Below are 17,421 nucleotides of genomic sequence, written 5' to 3'. Positions count from 1 at the left end.
CAGTGACAAACGCCTGAAAGCATGCTTGCTGTTCCGTATGGCCCGAGCTTTAATAATCGCTCCTAGATGGCAGCAGTGACAAACGCCTAAAAGCATGCTGATCCGCATGGCTTGAGCTTTAATAATCGCTCCTAGATAGCAGCAGTGACAAGCGCCTGAAAGCATGCTGTTCCGCATGGCTCGAGCTGTAATAATCGCCCCTAGATGGCAGCAGTGACAAGCGCCTGAAAGCATGCTGTTCCGCAAGGCTCGAGCCGCGGACCGGCGCGGCGGCTGTTGGGCCTCAGCGCCACCCACCACCAGCTGGGGGGGGGGGGGGGAGGGGAGGGGGTGAAGAGGGGCAACTTGTCTCCCTTTATTTCTCCGACGATATCGTCGCAATGGAGAGAGATAGCTATGCGAAACTTGGCACACATAATCCTGAATAGGTAGCCGTAGCTGTGTCAAAATTTGGTGTCAATTTCATTTGAAGCTACGTCACACTCAGCCACAGTGACTTCAGATAAGTCCAATTATAGATTGGCTTCCCTTTTCCTCATAATATATCCGCAATTGGTGGGGGGTATATGAGTGACATGCAACTAAGTAATACACATGCAACTAAGTAACACACCACTGAGGCTTCAATGGTGTGCTGTAAAGTCCATTTACCGTTACGTTTCATGTTGAATGACATCAGGAACGCTCCATATCGGAAAACGACAAGCGTCGCGTCACGATGACGTCATTGTGACGTCATCTAAATGTTCCACTCACCTAACTTTCCTCAAATATGGCCCCGCCTATAGGTATTCATTTCAAGTTTTATGAAGTAACAAGTTCATATCATATCAGAATTCGAAGATATACATACAAAACGTAAAAGTGGCAACTCCATGCCCCCCGCGACTCGTGGACTAGTCTGTTTATCCAAACACCTTTGCGAGAGATTCATGGTATTCGCTCCGAGTGCTGCGAAATGTGTGTGTACATAAGTTGCGTGATAGTGATCAAACGGCTGATCTTATCCTGATAGGAAATATCAACGCGCTTTATCTATTCCCCGACCGAAGGAAGTACCGCCCTCCTGATGTGTTTTTTTTTACGTTTGCTCAAGACGGTTACAGAGAGGGAGCTGGTTTTAAGCATACCTGCACCACCTTTGTTTCAAAAAAGAGCTTTTAACACTATTCACATTTTGGTTATTTTTGTTACTTAGGTGCATTTCATTTTATTTTATATTTTTTCACCAAAACCTACAACAAGGAATCAGCACTTCGTCATTTTCTTAATTGTCAGGATAACTTTTGTCAGGATAGTTGTTTTGTATAGGTACTTATCGATAAGTACTAGCTTTCATGCGAATTTCCCAAATGGTTCAACAGCGCATCCAAAATTCCACCAAAGATTGGGTGTTGACCGTTGATACCATTGACCTATAATAAGTACCTAATGACCTATAATAAGTATAATAAGTACTTATTATAGGTCAATGGTTGATACACACAAACTAACCTAATATACGGCCTTGAACTAAACACTTGCTAAACACGTAAAGAATACAAAAAATGTTTTCCATCGATGTAGCTGCGTTACACTAAGCGGCACTCCGCATATGCTCAATCAAAGAAACGCCATTCGATAAAAGGCGGTATAACACATCAATGGGGCGGTATTAATCGGCGCTATGGGTGCGGGAGTCTCGCCGATCGCTCCGGGCACCCGGCGGCGGCTGGTACAGCGGGCCGCACTATCAATCAGCGCGGATACCGGGCTGAGGGGCGGCGCGGCGGCGCCCTGTTGCGGCGCGGCGCTCCTCCGACCCACAATGCTGCCGCCGGCCGCATGCATCACCAGTGGCAGGTTTGCTCTTCATCGGTCTTGGAGGGGCGGCTCGGGGCCGGCCTCCTTAATGCACACCGTGGGAGAGGTGCAGCGGCACCCGGCTCCGGCCTGTATGTGTGTGAGGAGGGGGGGGGGGGGGGGGTCCGATCGCTCGTCGCGTTCGGTCTGAGAAAAGCAGTCGAGAATTCGATAAGTGGTGTGCCGACTAAGCAGTCATATGTAGGTGATAGCCCAAGAAACCTGGCTTTGCGATATAGTGATCAGACTTCTTGGCTAGTGTAGAATATTGGTTGTCCAGTACTCCCCCCCCCCAAAAAAAAACGCAAATTGTGATAGGTTTCCCGGCCAGCACAGTGTATTGAATCACCTCTTGCGCTCGGTAAGTAGCATTCCAGGCCGGGATACCCGCGGTCAGCGTTCATCGTGGACCGTACAGCGATGGACAGCAGCACCGAATATTCAGTCCTCCATTCTCCTGCAGTCGAATCCACATTGCACATACCCGTGACTACGCTACATATCGCGCACTCATGCACACTCACCATCAAACATTCGTGCTTTCACAAAGCCCGACTGAGCACGGCGGAAAACACTGCCACATCCGTTCTCACCAAACGACCTCGTCGCCAACAAATATAGGTAGTCAACACTGAACAATGCACGACGACTCAACTTATTTTCAGTCGTGCACGACTCGAACTGCAGTTCCTGGCAGCTAGCCTGCTTCCAAAACAGTTTCCGAAAACTTATTGGCTAGGTTGTGACATTGATATTGAGGTGGACACTCGCTTTGCTTTATGATGTGAAATTATCTCGTGCTGATTGTCCAGAGAAATTATAATTTTTAACTATAACCAGCTGCATAACAAATCTCCATATGACATTCCTACAATCTTGCATTTTCGTTCTTTTTACCATCATACCAAATGCCTACATTGCCGTTCCAATGGATCCAAAAGCCCACCGATGCAAATAGCGACCATTCATTGCCCATGACCCTAGGAAACAGGCTCATCCATTTAAACGGACTGGATGCATCAGCCGAGGAAGGGTGGCGTTGCAACATGTGTGGCCTGCATTTACACCCCAACCCGCACTGTGATGTAACTCACTTGCGTTTTTAACTCGAAACTCACTCGCATAACCATAGATAGTTAATATCTGTCTGCTGGATGCCGCTAGACGGTATCCGTAAACAGGAAACACTGCAAATCTCCGAATCAGTTGAAGACCTGCATTGGCTTAGGAAGCTTACCCTGTGGCTCCTTTATACTCTCTCTGGGCCCGTGCATGGATTGCAGTGACGTCATGACGAAACCACGAGTCTAGACATCACATTTCATCATCAGTAACGCTTTCAACGGTGCACAATCACCACGGTGGGCATCAGGAACAGCGTTTCATTCGGAGTCTCCCGGTTAGCGGAGGCCCCAATAGGCTTCCACGGCAGCGGCGACGATGGCTACCAGTAGCCACTGAGCGTCCTGGGCGACTGTCGCCCTGCTAGATGTCCGCTCGACCGAGTACCTATCGCCAGCCGACGCCTCTCCCGGCTTCCCCAACTCTGAAAAAGGAGCGCACCAGCATTGTTAGCAGTTGGTTCCAGAAAATTGTCTTTGTTTCTTTATACGCTTGTTAAGTGGCACATCTTTGCATGAAAAACAATGCCTTTTGCAATAAGATTATCTTAAAAAATATTGTATGACTCTTGACTGTGCCTTCATTATTATGGATTACGCAATTAATGGACAGGATATATTGATAAACAATTAAAGCACGATGTAAAAGATGCCGATCTTACTTCGGTAACATGCAGCGGTTAGTTACAAAACACACTGTTTTAACGTTGATACCGACAGCTCTTCAATAATTGTTACTGAGCAGCATTAATCAAAATCAAATCAAATCAAAAGTAAAGCTGGTCAGCCATGGCTACGGCAAGGTACGGCTAAATAGGAACCTTATTTTTTGTGAGCTTAGCTTTTAAAGCAGGTCAACCATTCATCTCGTATAAAGTCAGATTAGTCTGGTGGACCCTCATTTTAGCTCAGGTCGACTCAGACCCAATCGGTCAGCTACTGCCTTTCAGCTTATCAGCTCAGGCCACTCACTTGTCGGGTACGAGTGTATTTTCACCGGGAGGCGACTACGTAAGGTCAGGTCAGCTCAGCTCAGATCAGTTTAAGCCAGCTCAGCTCAAGTCAGGTCAGTTCAGCTCATGTCAGTTTAGGTCAGCTCAGCTCAGCTCAGCTTAGGTGAGCTCAGGTCAGGTCACCTCAGCTCAGCTCAGCTCGGGTAAGCTCAGGTCAGTTCAGCCTGCTCCGTTACCGGGAGGTGGCCGCTCCGGCCGCGCCGGCGTGGGACCTCTGCGGACACCATCCCACTGGCGGTCGGACCGGGGGTCCGGTCTAGCAGGGACGACCTCCTCCCGCTCTGCGGCAGTCTCCGCCGGCGACTCTGCAACGGCCGTGCAAACTCACACACACACGGACACACACAGCGGTGGCGGGACGACTGCCAGCTCGGAGCTGCACAGTGGTGCACGTGCACTGTGCACTACCCGACACATGGCTCCTGTATACAGATGCGCGCAAGTTATGTGCACTGGTGCACTGCTTCTGGTGCTAGTGAACAATAGGATCTACATTAGCGTGATTTTTGTACATCAACCGAATAGCACTGGTGCGAAAAAGCGCAGTGAGCCAATTGCCGAATCCTCATAACAAGAAACCTCGCTTGGAAGTCTAAGCCTCTCACTGCGGAAACCTGTAGGTGTAATTTTATAGTGCAGCGAGTGATAAACTAATAAATGCGTAATGAGCTATGTGGTGAGAAACTTCCCGCACCCACGGTGGACAGAGGCGACGGCTGAAGCTCCCTGAAGCCGTGTAACAGACGGGTGGGGTGGTGCACACAGTGATGTTACAGCGGTATGTGTCCTCCCCGCCTGCGACAGGTGCTGACTCACCTGCCGGCGAGGTGTATATGTTCTGGTTCAGCTTCACAGTGCTGTACGTCGTCGGCGCAGGCTCCTCTGAAGGGTAGTCGGGGTCAATTCAGTGATGAACCAAAACTACGGCTGCTGATATAACTATGCCAACAAAATCCGACTGTACTAATGCATAAGTGGCTCGATTCTCAATGAGTTACATAGAAAGGCAAATACGAGACCGATACCTTATGTACAATGCTATCGTACAGTAAAGGTGCCCTGACACTTGCACGACTTTTGGTCACGATTTTGTCGTGGCAAGCCGTGCCATTTTCGTGCACGAACTGGGATGGCTCCCGCACTGTTCACGACTAGTGCACGACCAGTTCACGACGATTTCACGAATAATTCACGAATGCGTGCCCATCAGTGTCCACATTGGCACGGACTGGTACGACGAGTTCACGCATACTTTCCGCATAGTTTGCGCATAGTTTACGCACTTCACGCATTGGCACGACAAGTTTGCGCAATTTGTGCCGACTTGGGCATGCCATATAAAAGTGGGACCTCCCATTCACTAATGTAAGGCTGTAAGCTCCGTGTCCTGGCAAGACCCATCGTGACCTCCAGTGACACAAATGTCCTGACCTTGCCTAATGTGACCAGTTTGACCTGGACTGACTTATCGTGACCTTGGCTGACCTCTGCGACCTGGCGTGACCCATCGTGACCTCATGGTGACCTCTGTGACCTAACCTGACACCGTGTGACCTAATTTGACCTCTGTGACCTAACATGAGCCCGTGTGACCTAGTTTGACCTCTTTGACCTGAAATGACCCGTTAAATACATTTTCGGTCATTACTTCCCATCTAGGCGTCCAATCGACTCGGGAAAAACACCAAACAATCCCAAATTTCGCGCTGCGAAGCAAGCCGAGATCCACAGATTGGCACGGGCTGGTAGGACGAGTTCACGAATACTTTTCGCATAGTTTGCGCATAGTTTACGCACTTCCCGCAACGTCCCGACGAGTTCACGACGAGTTCACGAACAGTTTGCGCATAGTTCACGATCCGGTTGCGAAATTTTGTCGTGACCAAAACTTTGAACATTTCAAAGTTTTTGACCCGACATGGCACGAAGTCACGACGAGTTAACGCACACTTCACGTCAGTTCACGACTAGTTTGCGCACGGGCACGATTCGATTCGTGCCAATGCGTGCCTCAAAATCGTGCAAGTGTCAGGGCCCCTTAAGCGATCTAGTAAACTATTCCGCACGAAATAAAGCTGCTCACCGTCCAGGGATATAACTCCATCCACTTCTCCGAGCGAGTTTTTGGCCACACATCTGTAGTTTTGAAAGTCACCTCTCTGTATGTGGTGGATAATGAGAATCATTGATAATTGATACAGAGATTTCTCCACAGTCTTGAGCTGGTACTTTTCACCTGAAACGGACAAAAGGGACTCACAGATAATAGCAAGACCATGCAATGCACCTTAAGAATGAAATGTGAATCATCCATCTGTATGATATTTTGCTTGTAATGTGATCTGTTTACATTAAGCTTTATCGAAAGCAGGCAGTCGTACAAAAACTCGTCTCGTTCTCACGAAGTATTACGTAAAATTTATGTGCGTAGGTAATACAAGAAAATCAGATCGGAAAGAGCCTCAGAATATGTCCTCTGATGCCGAGGGAAAAATGACAGGGGAATATGGCGCTGCCCTCTCGGGCGTTCCCCAGGGGACACCAATCTTGTCAGATTAACATTCTAAAAACATTCTCTGCCGGCCGCAAATCAGATTGCTACCTTGCCGCGGCAGATAATCGAAAACACATCTGCTAACTGAATCAGGGCCTGCGCGGTACGACGTACGAGCTGGCGCCGTGATTATCCATTCCCAGGGGGCGACGGGGAGGGCGAGCCCCCGTGGAGGCCACACGGCGGGGGGGGGGGGGGGGGGAGGGCGAGACCCGTGGCGGCACACACGGCAGAGCCTTGGGGACAGCTGCGGACGGCGGTCTTTCCACGCGTCTGGGGCGACCGCAGCGTACCAGCCAAAGGACCGGACAGACGCCCGATGGTCTCTTTACTGTCATCCTGGGAGTCTGCATGATTCACCCCGGGTCCCCCAGTCGTCTGCCCGGAGTGGGTCTCTCTCCGTCCGGCCAGGGTCGTTTTCCCAGGTTTGTCGGGGGAGATCGAGGCACGTACTGGCGACGATCATCTCTCCGGCGCCGTTGGTCCAGTAGTTGATGGAGCGGGGGTACGCCTCGGTCTCACACTGCAGGCGCTTGGAGCGCTGGCCGACGTAAGCCGACTCGAGCTGCGAGGAGACGAGCATCACCGGGCCGACTGGAGGCGGAGACAGGGGTGGGGATCAGTCGCCTCACATCACTGGCCCGACTGGAGGCGGAGACAGGGGTGGGGTGGGGATCAGTCACTCACGAGCGACACACAGGTGGACCGGGCTACCAGGCAGGGGCAATATTAACAATCTCACTCAGCCCAGTCAATTATTGGTCAAAACAGACTTTGCAAAATGCACAAAATTAATCAATATAGATTGAACGTGACAGCACCCGGGCAACTTCAGCAAACAGTCGCTAATCCAGGCTCCGATTGACACGTCAGTCTCCGTTCCCTCCAGACCTCCCGGCCTGTCTGTCCCCACCCCGGCTCACTCACAGTGCACCTTGACGTCGACCCTCTTGCTAACGGCCGGAAGAATGCCGTTTCGCGCGATGCACAGGTAGGCCCCCATGTGCAGTCGACTGACGCGCGTGATGTTGAGCTGTTCACCCTCCACCAGCATCGCAGCGGAGTCTGACCGAACAGGGGACCCGTCGTCACGTGATACATCAGGCAGTGAATTGTCTCTTGGGCTGAGATAAGCCAGTGAGTGGGTCAGCCGCCTCTCCAGCCCCCCTCCCTCCCCTTCCCCCACACAAAACATCTCCCTGTGACAGGCAGTCACCACAAGACCTATTTTTTAGTGGGTCGCTCGGAATGCAAGAGTGGTGGCGTCCAGAATTGCATTTCACGCGCAAGTAATGAAGCGAGCCCGGTTTTTAATGGCTTGACGGCGGCGACGCTGTCAAAACTCTCCTGCGTCCCCTGACAGAAAACAGCTCTCCGGTTTCCCGAAAAGAAAACTCTCGCCGAGCAAGAAATCTGCGTCCGTAACAGACAGGGAGAAAACACAACGTCAGATCGGTCTGGATTATGAGATGAATGCATTAGCTAACACACACGGTTGCTCTGAGAGAATAAAGCTGAGAGGTAATCGGATAAACTGGTGAAAGTTACCCAAGGACTATATACCTATTTGGCTTTATATCTTAATAAAAAATATTTGCGGTCAAAAGACTCGAACAAAATTAACAGTGCTCACTGAATGTTCTGTTCCTTGTGACAGAATATTCAGGTGAAGTGTGCCTCCCGAACAAACCATTGTCCCCCTCTGACTCCCACCGTCCCTTTCTGATGCTTAACGTCCCTCTCTGACCTTCACTTCCACGTCTGACGTCCCGCTACCTGTTCGCTCCCCTTCGCACCTCTAACCTCGCGCCCACTGTCCGCTCCCCGTACCTACATACCTCTGTCGTACCCCCTACCCACCTTCTGCCGTTCCCCGTTCCCACCTTCTGCCGTTCCCCGTTCCAACCTCTGCCGCTTCCCGGTTCCCACCTCTGCCGTTTCCGCGCTGGATGGCGGCGCCGTCCTCTCGCCTCCACTGCACCCGCGGCGGAGGGAAGCCCGACGCTCGGCACCTCAGGCTGATGTCCTGCATCTCCCTGACGATCATGTCCGTGCTGCTGCCCAGGTCGTTAATTTTCGGTGGCACTGTGAACGAGGATTATATTTTATAGCAATTACTCGACGTCCATTATTGGGATAACATGTGCTCATAATATACTAGTTTGTGTGTTAAAGTATTTTTTTCCAAAAGCAAAACGTAGGGAGTCTCGATGCGTCGAAAAAGGATATTTATCTGCATTTTATCAGAAAGGAAAATGGAGAAAACCCTACTTATGCATTGAGATACTTCGTTCGGGACTCTGGGTGATAGGTTGAGTGTAGTAGAACAGAGACGGCCTTTTGGGACCGGGTTGAGTATGGAAGGAGACGGTGCGGAGTGTGGAGGGGTGGGGGGTGGGGGTTCGGCCTTGCGTGATCGTCCAGTACCGCCCCGGGCGATGAAGCCGCAGAAGTTATCGGCTGCGGGCGATCCATCGGGCCGGCTCACGGCACAACTGAAGCCCGCGGCGCGGTGTCGGCGGCGCTAACCAGATCCCGAAAAAAGGCCGCTCTCGAGTTGGCGCGGATCGCGTGACGACGGAGGCGGGACCGACACGCCGGCGACATCGTCCGGCAGCCGCCGGGAGGTCAGAGGGGCAGAGGAGGAGCAGGGGCAGAGGAGCAGAGGAGCAAAGATAGAGAGAAGGTCTGGCCAGGAGAGACAGTAAAAACACAGTGAATGATCTCCGTGACGTAGGACCCGAAAGCTCGTCAAGAAATAATTAGTTTAGTTGATAGTGAAAGACGAGATGATCATCTTTTATAGCGCATGTCGCTTTTCCCCGCTCAGAAGTGGTGCCGCCAAGAGTTCTACGAACTCATGAGCCGCGGAACTCACCAACCACCTGCAGTGGCGCCGCCAGTGCCACCTGCAGTGCTACTAGACTAACCGACTACGTGCAGTGCTAACTTAACTCACCGACCACGTGCAGTGCTAACTGGACTCACCGACCACCTGCAGGAAGCCGGCCTGCGAGATCATGGGGTCGGTGTTGATCTGGCACATGTATGCGCCGCGGTCCTGCTCGTTGACATCGCTGATGTGCAGGTGCCAGTTGGTGTGGCCGTTGTGCTCGAGCGTCACGCGCGGGTTGCGGGTGATCACCGTCGTGTGGATGGTGAGAATCGTCTGCGTGTCCACACGCACCCAGGCCACCTGACGGCGAGAAGTAGAGTGGAAATGGTGTCCAGGCCGCATATGATGGTCTGCCACAGGTCACATGAAGGCAAACGACAAACATGACGGTATGAGCAATGAACATGAATGGTCATTTGGTATTTATTCCAGGAGAGATCTATATAGAAACCTCTCCCGCAACGCAGCAGCACAGTTGAAAAATGTCGCCGCTACCAATCGTTTATCGAACCATGCTGAGCCCTACGTACAGCAATGTCCAGGCTCGAGCCTTTCGAGCCCATTCGACGTTTGCCACCTACGCTTGATGGTAGTATGGTGATTGGTCATTGGAAATCATGTTATCGGTCAGATGAAGTCGACATGAAGGACGACTCCTCTTCGGCTATGTTAGTCGTTCGAGGCGGCAGAACGTGCGCACGAAGCTTTGCGGTTCGTAAACTCTTAACATATGAAATCCACCCACTAATAAGTCGTGATTATCGGAAACGGAAACATGTGTGCATACAATGCATAATCGATGCCTTGTATGCTTGCATCAGTTTCTCATTCACCGGTAAAAGGATCTACTCTGACTGTTGGTCGGCACTAACAGTCGCAGCCCAGCCCGGCCCCGCACCGCGCCCGGCCTAGCCACCGCGGTGGAGAGCCGACCGGTACTATCGTCTCGGAGCCGGAGGCCGTCGGAAACGACTCGGCCGAGCCGCTATCGGCGCCGCAACTGTCGCCACTTTATGCCGCCACCAGGATCAGGCCGATTATTGCCGGCACGCTGATAAGGCACAGTCAATTTATATTTACGTGCACGGGGGAGGAGCGAGCCCCGTTGACGAGAGGATTTGGACGGTAGGAATGGTGGAGCGGCTACGTGGCAGCCAGCAGGGCCTGCGAATGCCAGAACAACTCAGCTTCGCGGGAAAGTCTTTGTTGAGATCGTAAAGGGTGCTTGAGGACTGAGAGGATGACAATCGTTTTAGAACATGACTGTAATATTATAAGTATAATGCGCTAAGGCATATCGCGGAACGTGCAATGCCTTATCATTTATAAGTAGGTGGGTACTGGGTATGCACATAGATAACAGAACATAGGCACAAAATAAATGCAAACAAAGATATGGTATAAGTTTTCATGGTATAAAGTTCAAAAGATTTGATTTACAACTGGTAGCCCTAACCTCATTTTCGCATACTTTGTTACCTACCTAGCGTTTAATTCGTCAAAGCTCTAAGGCAAAGCAAAGCTAGCGACGAATTGGTTGGAATGGGCATGGTAGGTATGGGTATGTTTTCTATCCTTATAATAAATTATTTTTTGGAGTGTTTTTCTGTCATCGGAAAATTGGCATCACTTTTGTGAGCTTTGGGCGACTGAACTTCTTTCCACTGGCTCGCTGCTACCACGCCAACCACCACGTGGAGGTATCGTGCGCCGCGTAGCATGTCTCGTGTCACATGCACGTGCTACGTGACGACTCAGACGGGTTATTACATCCGAACGCATCAGAATCCATCAGTCCCCGAAAACGACTTTTCGTCGAAAAAAAGAGACTCGCTTGGTATAGTTGGCAAACCGCCGCTGTCATCGTTAAATCGATCGGCACAAAATATGACATTTGAATGGAATGATGCATGACTGGATATTTTTTCCAAGATATTCACTGGCGAAATTCACAAATGATCTTTTGACACGTACCACCTTTTTTTAACCTTCAACAATAAAATCTTTCCTTGCCGCAGGCGGCGGCGGCGGTGCTCTGAGCAGCGGCGGGGCACGTGCTCGTGGTGCCGCGTGCGGTAGGGCGCCGTCGAGGGCCGGCCGGCGCCGCCCCTAACTCTAGCAGAAGAGGCGCGCCTGCCGTCGGCTCGGTGCCACTCGGGCCTCCTCCTGGACTGATTTAGGTCCGCCGCTGTGACTAAGTGGCAAATGGTTGGAATTTAATGATCACTCGCCCGCCGAGCGGCGGAGGCGGTGATCGGGCTCGGGTGAGGAGGGGGGAGAGGAAAACGCCCCTCACCACCGCGACCGGGTAGAGTGGGAACCGCGCTCACTGCTTCACGTAAGGGTGAAATAAAGGGTAACTGAACTAATGCGACTTGGCGATAGGAATAGCTTTAATGAAGCCAGCTGAAACGGCAAAAGAAGGGTTATCTATTTTTTTCCATGCTCAAGGAATCTGTGTTTTCTGCCATTAGCTGTGGCCAAGTCACCCAAACCTTTAAAAATCAATTGACATAGCAACCCGTGCATGAGGCACCACAGAAAATGACGTGGGTGTAGCACAAAGAGAATGAGAGAAACATTTCACTTGTGCAGCGCTTGATTTATGTGTCAAATTTACGAAGACCACCTTCCAATTACGCTGCGTGAGATTAGGCCATAACGTTAGAATCATGAAGCTCAGGTCTGCAGCAAATGAGTTCGCCACCTTCTATCGTTTCGTTCGGCGTCGACAAATGTCGGATGCCGTGCTGGTGCAGGTCACAACAAAGGTGCGGCTTTGTCAATGTTCCAGGAGCGAACGGTAGCGGCAGATACTGTCATAGCTTCTGTATCGAGGTGACTTCTGGTGACAACACGATTGTCGCTGATAATATCATGCAGAATAGGCGCCAAGTCATCACAAAGGGAGTTGCGTGTCGATGATCGGACAGTGTTAATCGCTATCTGAAAAGAAGCTAACAGACTGAGTGGACAAATCATTGCATCTGCAAGTGATATAGATAAAACAGTGCTTTTTTATACAGCCGACCTAGCGCACAAGCCGTCTATGGTTGTCTCTATACCACCCTCTAAAAGAAATTGTCCTTGCGGTATTGGTGCCGATCGCCAATTATCAATTTCAACGCAGATGCAAATTAAGAGCTTATTAGTGATTAGATAGCAACGATGTTGTAGTTTGTACGATCACTTTTCACGTGTGCAAAACACAAGTTCTACCGGCAGAAACATCAGCGGCAGCTGGGTGCCAGAGCAAACGGCCACAATAATGTGTTGTCTTGGTGTGCAATGTCTGGTCAGTTACTGACGCAGGGTGTGTTTATCTAGTAACAGATGCGCCAAGACTGAGAACGCCGACGCATGGCAGATGTGCTATGCAGTAGGTCGTACTGATGTCACATCTGAAGTGGTTTGCGCTCGCTGATAGATGTACCGTTCGCCGCTGTCCCTCACTGACAGATGTGCTGGACGGAGGTGGAGGGCCGCGCGGTGCGGCCGCGCCCCTTGCCGCCCCTGCTCTGCAGCACCTCCATCAGCTGCTGCTCGCGGTCGTTGTGGCATCCCAGGAAGCCAGAGCGCTGCTCGCCGCCGCCGGAGCTGTGGCAGCTGCGGGCGCTGCACGCCGGCAGCACGGGCCCGTCGTTCCAAAGCAGGTCGTAGCCGCCGACGCGCAGCTCGCGGCCCGTCAGCCGGCCTTCCACATCCACCACGTGCAGCGTGTCGTCGAGCAGCGCGAACTTGAGCCGGTAGTCCTCCTGGCCGGTGGTGGCCAGCGAGGGACTGGAGTTGACCTCGATCAGCCACGGGCGCAGGTCGCTGTCGATCAGGATGTCGAAGCCGTACAGCTCAAAGCAGTGTTTGTCGTTGATCATGATTTTCTGGACGCTCTGCAGCGCCTTGATGAACACGTTGTTGATGTTGGCAATCAGCGTGTCGACCACAGCGTCACCGTGTCGCGCGCGCAGGAATCGCCGCAGCCGGCGCATGCTCCACTTGCTGCCGCGCTCCGGGTCGTAGTCGAGCGCGTGCTTCTGGATGGCCACGTTGGTCAGGTGGATGCAGTTGTCCTCGATCTGTGACGTGGTGAACTCGGCGGAGCTGAACCTGGCGAACCCCTCGCGGTACAGCCACACCTTGAGCGGCGTGAAGGACGAGACCAGCGCGTACAGGCGCAGGTCGAACTTGCGGCCGCCGATCAGGTAGGGGTTGGCGATGTAGCGCTGCACGACGTATGTCTCGGGGCCCAGAGCAGCGTCCTTGTCGCCAGCCAGGAAGCTGGGCGTGAACTGTTTGTCCTTGATCTTCCACTCTGTGACGTCCTTCAGTCGCTGCGTGAGGAAGATACCGCGGCCCTGGCTCTTGCCTGCCGGCTTCATGATCCAGATGGCGCGCGGGCTGTGCCGAAACTCCTCCACAAACATGTGGTACTCGCTGGGCAGCTCGAACGAGGTCGGACAGATGACGCAGCGCTCTGCCTCCTCGCGACTGCCGCTCTTCTCCATGTGCCGCTTCAGCCGGCGCAGGTTCTTCATCAGCATGTTCTTCCTGCTGAGCTCGTAGTGGTTGCGGAAGTGCGAGATGCGCTGGTGGTCCTGCAGGAAGGTGTGGTCGTACTGCTCCTTCAGCTGACTGACATCGCACCAGTTGACGTCCCAGTCCTGGTCCTCGGGGCCGACCTCCTTCCAGCCGCGAGACCGGAACACGTCCATCATTACGTGACCGAAGCTGCAGCGGAACCGCACCACCGGCCGGCCGGCGCACGTGTCGCTCGAGCGCCGCTTCTCCGCCGCCTCAGCCTGCATGACGACGTCACTTTGGCGACACTGTGATGTCTCACCTCACGTAACACCACTGTGATGTGCGCTTTCGAAGACTGGTAATATTCCACTGATTGAGCGGCTCTCTAGACGTTGCAGCTGAACTGGTGTTTAACAAAACTGATGGAGCTCGGGAAGATTCAGTTGCAGCTGCCGCCGTGAACAACGAGAGTCGTAAAGTGCAACGACAGAGACGGCCTATCGGTCTTTGATAGTTGTCACGAACAAACTCGCTAATTTGATGGTTTTACTTGGAATCAGTTTAGGCACGTTTGAAGTTTTACAACGCATTTGAAGGTATTTCAGTATCGCTGAGGCTATAAATTGCTGTAGGGGTGTGTTCATTTTCAGAGTCTTTGATCAGGAAACGCAAACAATCACGTGTGTTGTGTTTGAGCCAGCCTCTGAGAGTGAGACTGTTTCGCCGAGTGAATGACTAATGAAATCCGGCTATTCATGAAATCGTGCTGACACCGTTTCGCTCTCTTTTGTCGAGTGGAAGTGTGAATGGAGAACTCTGAACTAAATGGTTCTATTCTCAATGTTGCAATTTTAGCGTCTAGAGTCTATAGTGACCTCATGGAGCTCTGCAGACGGGTGTAATAGGGCTTATGTTGAATGCGTGAACAAAGTAGCTTCTAGCTATTGTGGTTAAGCACAAAAGCCTGAGGACCACATCCACCACGTGGGGAACTGTGCAGAGGTTCTTCTACCTCCCACCCCTCCCTCTCCCCGCCCCTCCCCCCGACACCGCGGCGAGTCGGCGACACCGCCCGGTCCCCGCGGAGGGCGGCGCCGTCTCCCGCGACCATACACGTTATGACCGAGTATTGTTTAACAATAATCAATCAGCGGCGGCGGCCGAATCTGCCGGCGCCGACAGCGTTCCCACGCTCTCTGGGAGCGTGACGGCCAGCACACTTCCGGAATCCATTAGCGACAGAGAAGGCGCACAGTGGCGCCTTTGGCCGAGCGAGGGGGCACGTCACGGACAGTGGAGCCCAGTGGCGCCTTCGGCCGACCGAGGGGGCACGCCACGGACAGCGGAGGAGCACGGTGGCGCCTTTAGCTCGTCTGCTAAATGTGAATCTATCGACCTATGGGCGAGTCAGTTTCTAGGATGCATGTAAATACCTATGCTGTTACATAACTGAGCACACAAGCAAGAATGCCATGTTTTGGGCGACTCAAGTGCTTTCTATGTCTGATTTCTGCCTTCGACATTCTCTATGTATTGATTGCGTTAACCTCCGAGTGTTCCTTTTACTTAGTCTGGTTTAAAACTGCTAAGATCGGTACTACTGCTCGCTTCTCAGTACTCATCGCATGGAAAGCCAGGAGTTAGTAAGAAACCAAGTAAGAAATCGTCGAACACTCTGCCACTTCAGTTTCAGCTGGAGAAACAAATCAACCGATCAAGTTTGGCCGGGTGGTGAATGGTGAACGCAGACTGCTCAATGTCTTGCCTAAACTCCCACTAATAACACTATACTGTTTATCTCGAGGCTACTCGGAAACAGTTCCCCTTGAAACGCATGCACACCGACCGTGCCAGCCGCCAGTAGATGACGGCGCTGGTAGCTGCGCCGCGATCTCTCGCACCTCCCAATCTTTTTCTGGCCGGGCAACAGTCTCCTCAGAGCGTTTTTCCACGGCGCGGCGCCGGCGGGCAGCCGACGTGTCCATCATTTCTGACATCCGGCAGCTCAACCAGAGCACTCACATTTTACACAGCTCAATTAGTTTACTGCACCTGCGGGACCCGATACGAGGGCGGTGTGCGGCTCTAATCTCTAAATAACTCCTAAGTAAACCCAATTTTCATGATTTAGTCTGCCCTGGGGCGTACGCCAGATTAATGTTTCACGCGGCCGCGGCGAGGCATAGGCAGATAAGGAGGTCAGAGTGAGCCCGGCGGGGACGCCCTGTGACGACAAACGGCGACGATACTGGCGCTCTCGTCACGGACGCGTCGCTCGCCGGTTATGGACGCCAGCCACAGGCAGCCGACGCTGATAGGTGGCCCATCGCGGCCGCCGCCGACAGGACGAATATTCACTCGAGGTGCCTGGGATGAGAGAGCGAGCGAATAAACCTGCCCGGTAGCGAGTTGTGGGATGTGGTGCTTGATAGAACCGATGAGCTACTCAAATGGTTGGCGAAAAATTGCTCGCAAATTGCTGAGATAATTTGCATTCAATTGCGTTTATTGTTTTCTTATATGCTAGCAGAAAAAATGTTAGATTAGACTAAGCTTCGCGCTATTTTTAATCATCTAGTGCGAGCTCCACACAGCACATCCTCCCACACGTAACTGAACAGTACTCGGAAGAGCAGTCTGATCCCTATGACCCATGAAGGTCGGGGCATGATGGATGGCCCACCCAAATGACGGGGAACTGATATCTACCTGTATCACATTGCTTTCATGCAACTATACTTGCAGGAAGTGTGCTATCAGTTAGGTATAGCCTTTAAATCTCATGTGTCGCAAGATATTGCGCTCTTGCAACTGATTGGCATTAATAATATTTAAGGAAATGTTTGGGATTTTACAGGAGACCTAGATATTCAATAGGTATATCACAGAAGTATTATATTATATCTATCGAAGCTTTATATATTTACTTCAAAAAAGAAAGAAAGAAAAAATGAAATGACAACAATGTACTCTAGATGCTCATCACCTTCACTGCTTACTGTGTAATACTTCGCCATGTTGTGTTCTCCGCTGTAGAGCTGATAGGGTTTCAGTAAATGTTTGGAGTTTCAGGAGACACACGCGGACAGCGAATACGCGCCTCCGTCTCCACGTCTGTCTGTAGTCTGTTTATCTGTGTGTGTCTGTTTGTATATAGTGTGATATTTGACACGCCGTCAAGGGTAGAGTTCTGAATAATAGGTATAGTTTAGGACAGTTTTACACCAGCAGAGATATGTTTCAAGTCTTGGCGGTGAAAAGGTGACGGAGCTCATTCGAATTATTCTCATTCGAACAGCCAACCGCCTGTTATGCCGTGCTGCAGCGCATCTCACCAACAAAATGCCTGACTGATATACAGTACCGCAATATCTACACACTGTAACAGCTAAGCACCTGTCTACTACACCATACCAAAGCACCCATACCGTAACAGCCGGACGGACGAATAGCTGAAAAAAGTAACGTGCCGCACTA

General features: G+C 51.7%; 1 protein-coding gene across 2 annotated transcripts in view; it reads right to left on the bottom strand.

The window, feature by feature from the left end:
* Window positions 1–2,151: 2,151 nt before the first annotated feature.
* Window positions 2,152–17,421, bottom strand: part of LOC122363356 (neurotrimin-like) — a 30,919-nt gene continuing 15,649 nt past the window's right edge. For both annotated transcript variants that reach the window (XM_043332532.1, XM_043332531.1), the window contains exons 4-11: window positions 9,519–9,726; window positions 8,460–8,615; window positions 7,458–7,595; window positions 6,984–7,124; window positions 6,060–6,212; window positions 4,793–4,858; window positions 4,153–4,281; window positions 2,152–3,388 (exon numbers count right to left, since the gene is read on the bottom strand). In XM_043332532.1, coding sequence (XP_043188467.1) covers window positions 3,243–3,388; window positions 4,153–4,281; window positions 4,793–4,858; window positions 6,060–6,212; window positions 6,984–7,124; window positions 7,458–7,595; window positions 8,460–8,615; window positions 9,519–9,726 — 1,137 coding nt within the window. In that variant the 3' untranslated portion in view covers window positions 2,152–3,242. The remainder of the gene's footprint in view (window positions 3,389–4,152; window positions 4,282–4,792; window positions 4,859–6,059; window positions 6,213–6,983; window positions 7,125–7,457; window positions 7,596–8,459; window positions 8,616–9,518; window positions 9,727–17,421) is intronic.

This window comes from Amphibalanus amphitrite, unplaced genomic scaffold (assembly GCF_019059575.1).
Source record: "Amphibalanus amphitrite isolate SeventyFive unplaced genomic scaffold, NRLGWU_Aamphi_draft 000617F_arrow, whole genome shotgun sequence".
Lineage (NCBI taxonomy): Eukaryota > Metazoa > Arthropoda > Thecostraca > Balanomorpha > Balanidae > Amphibalanus > Amphibalanus amphitrite.
This window is presented reverse-complemented; position numbering and strand designations above follow the sequence as displayed.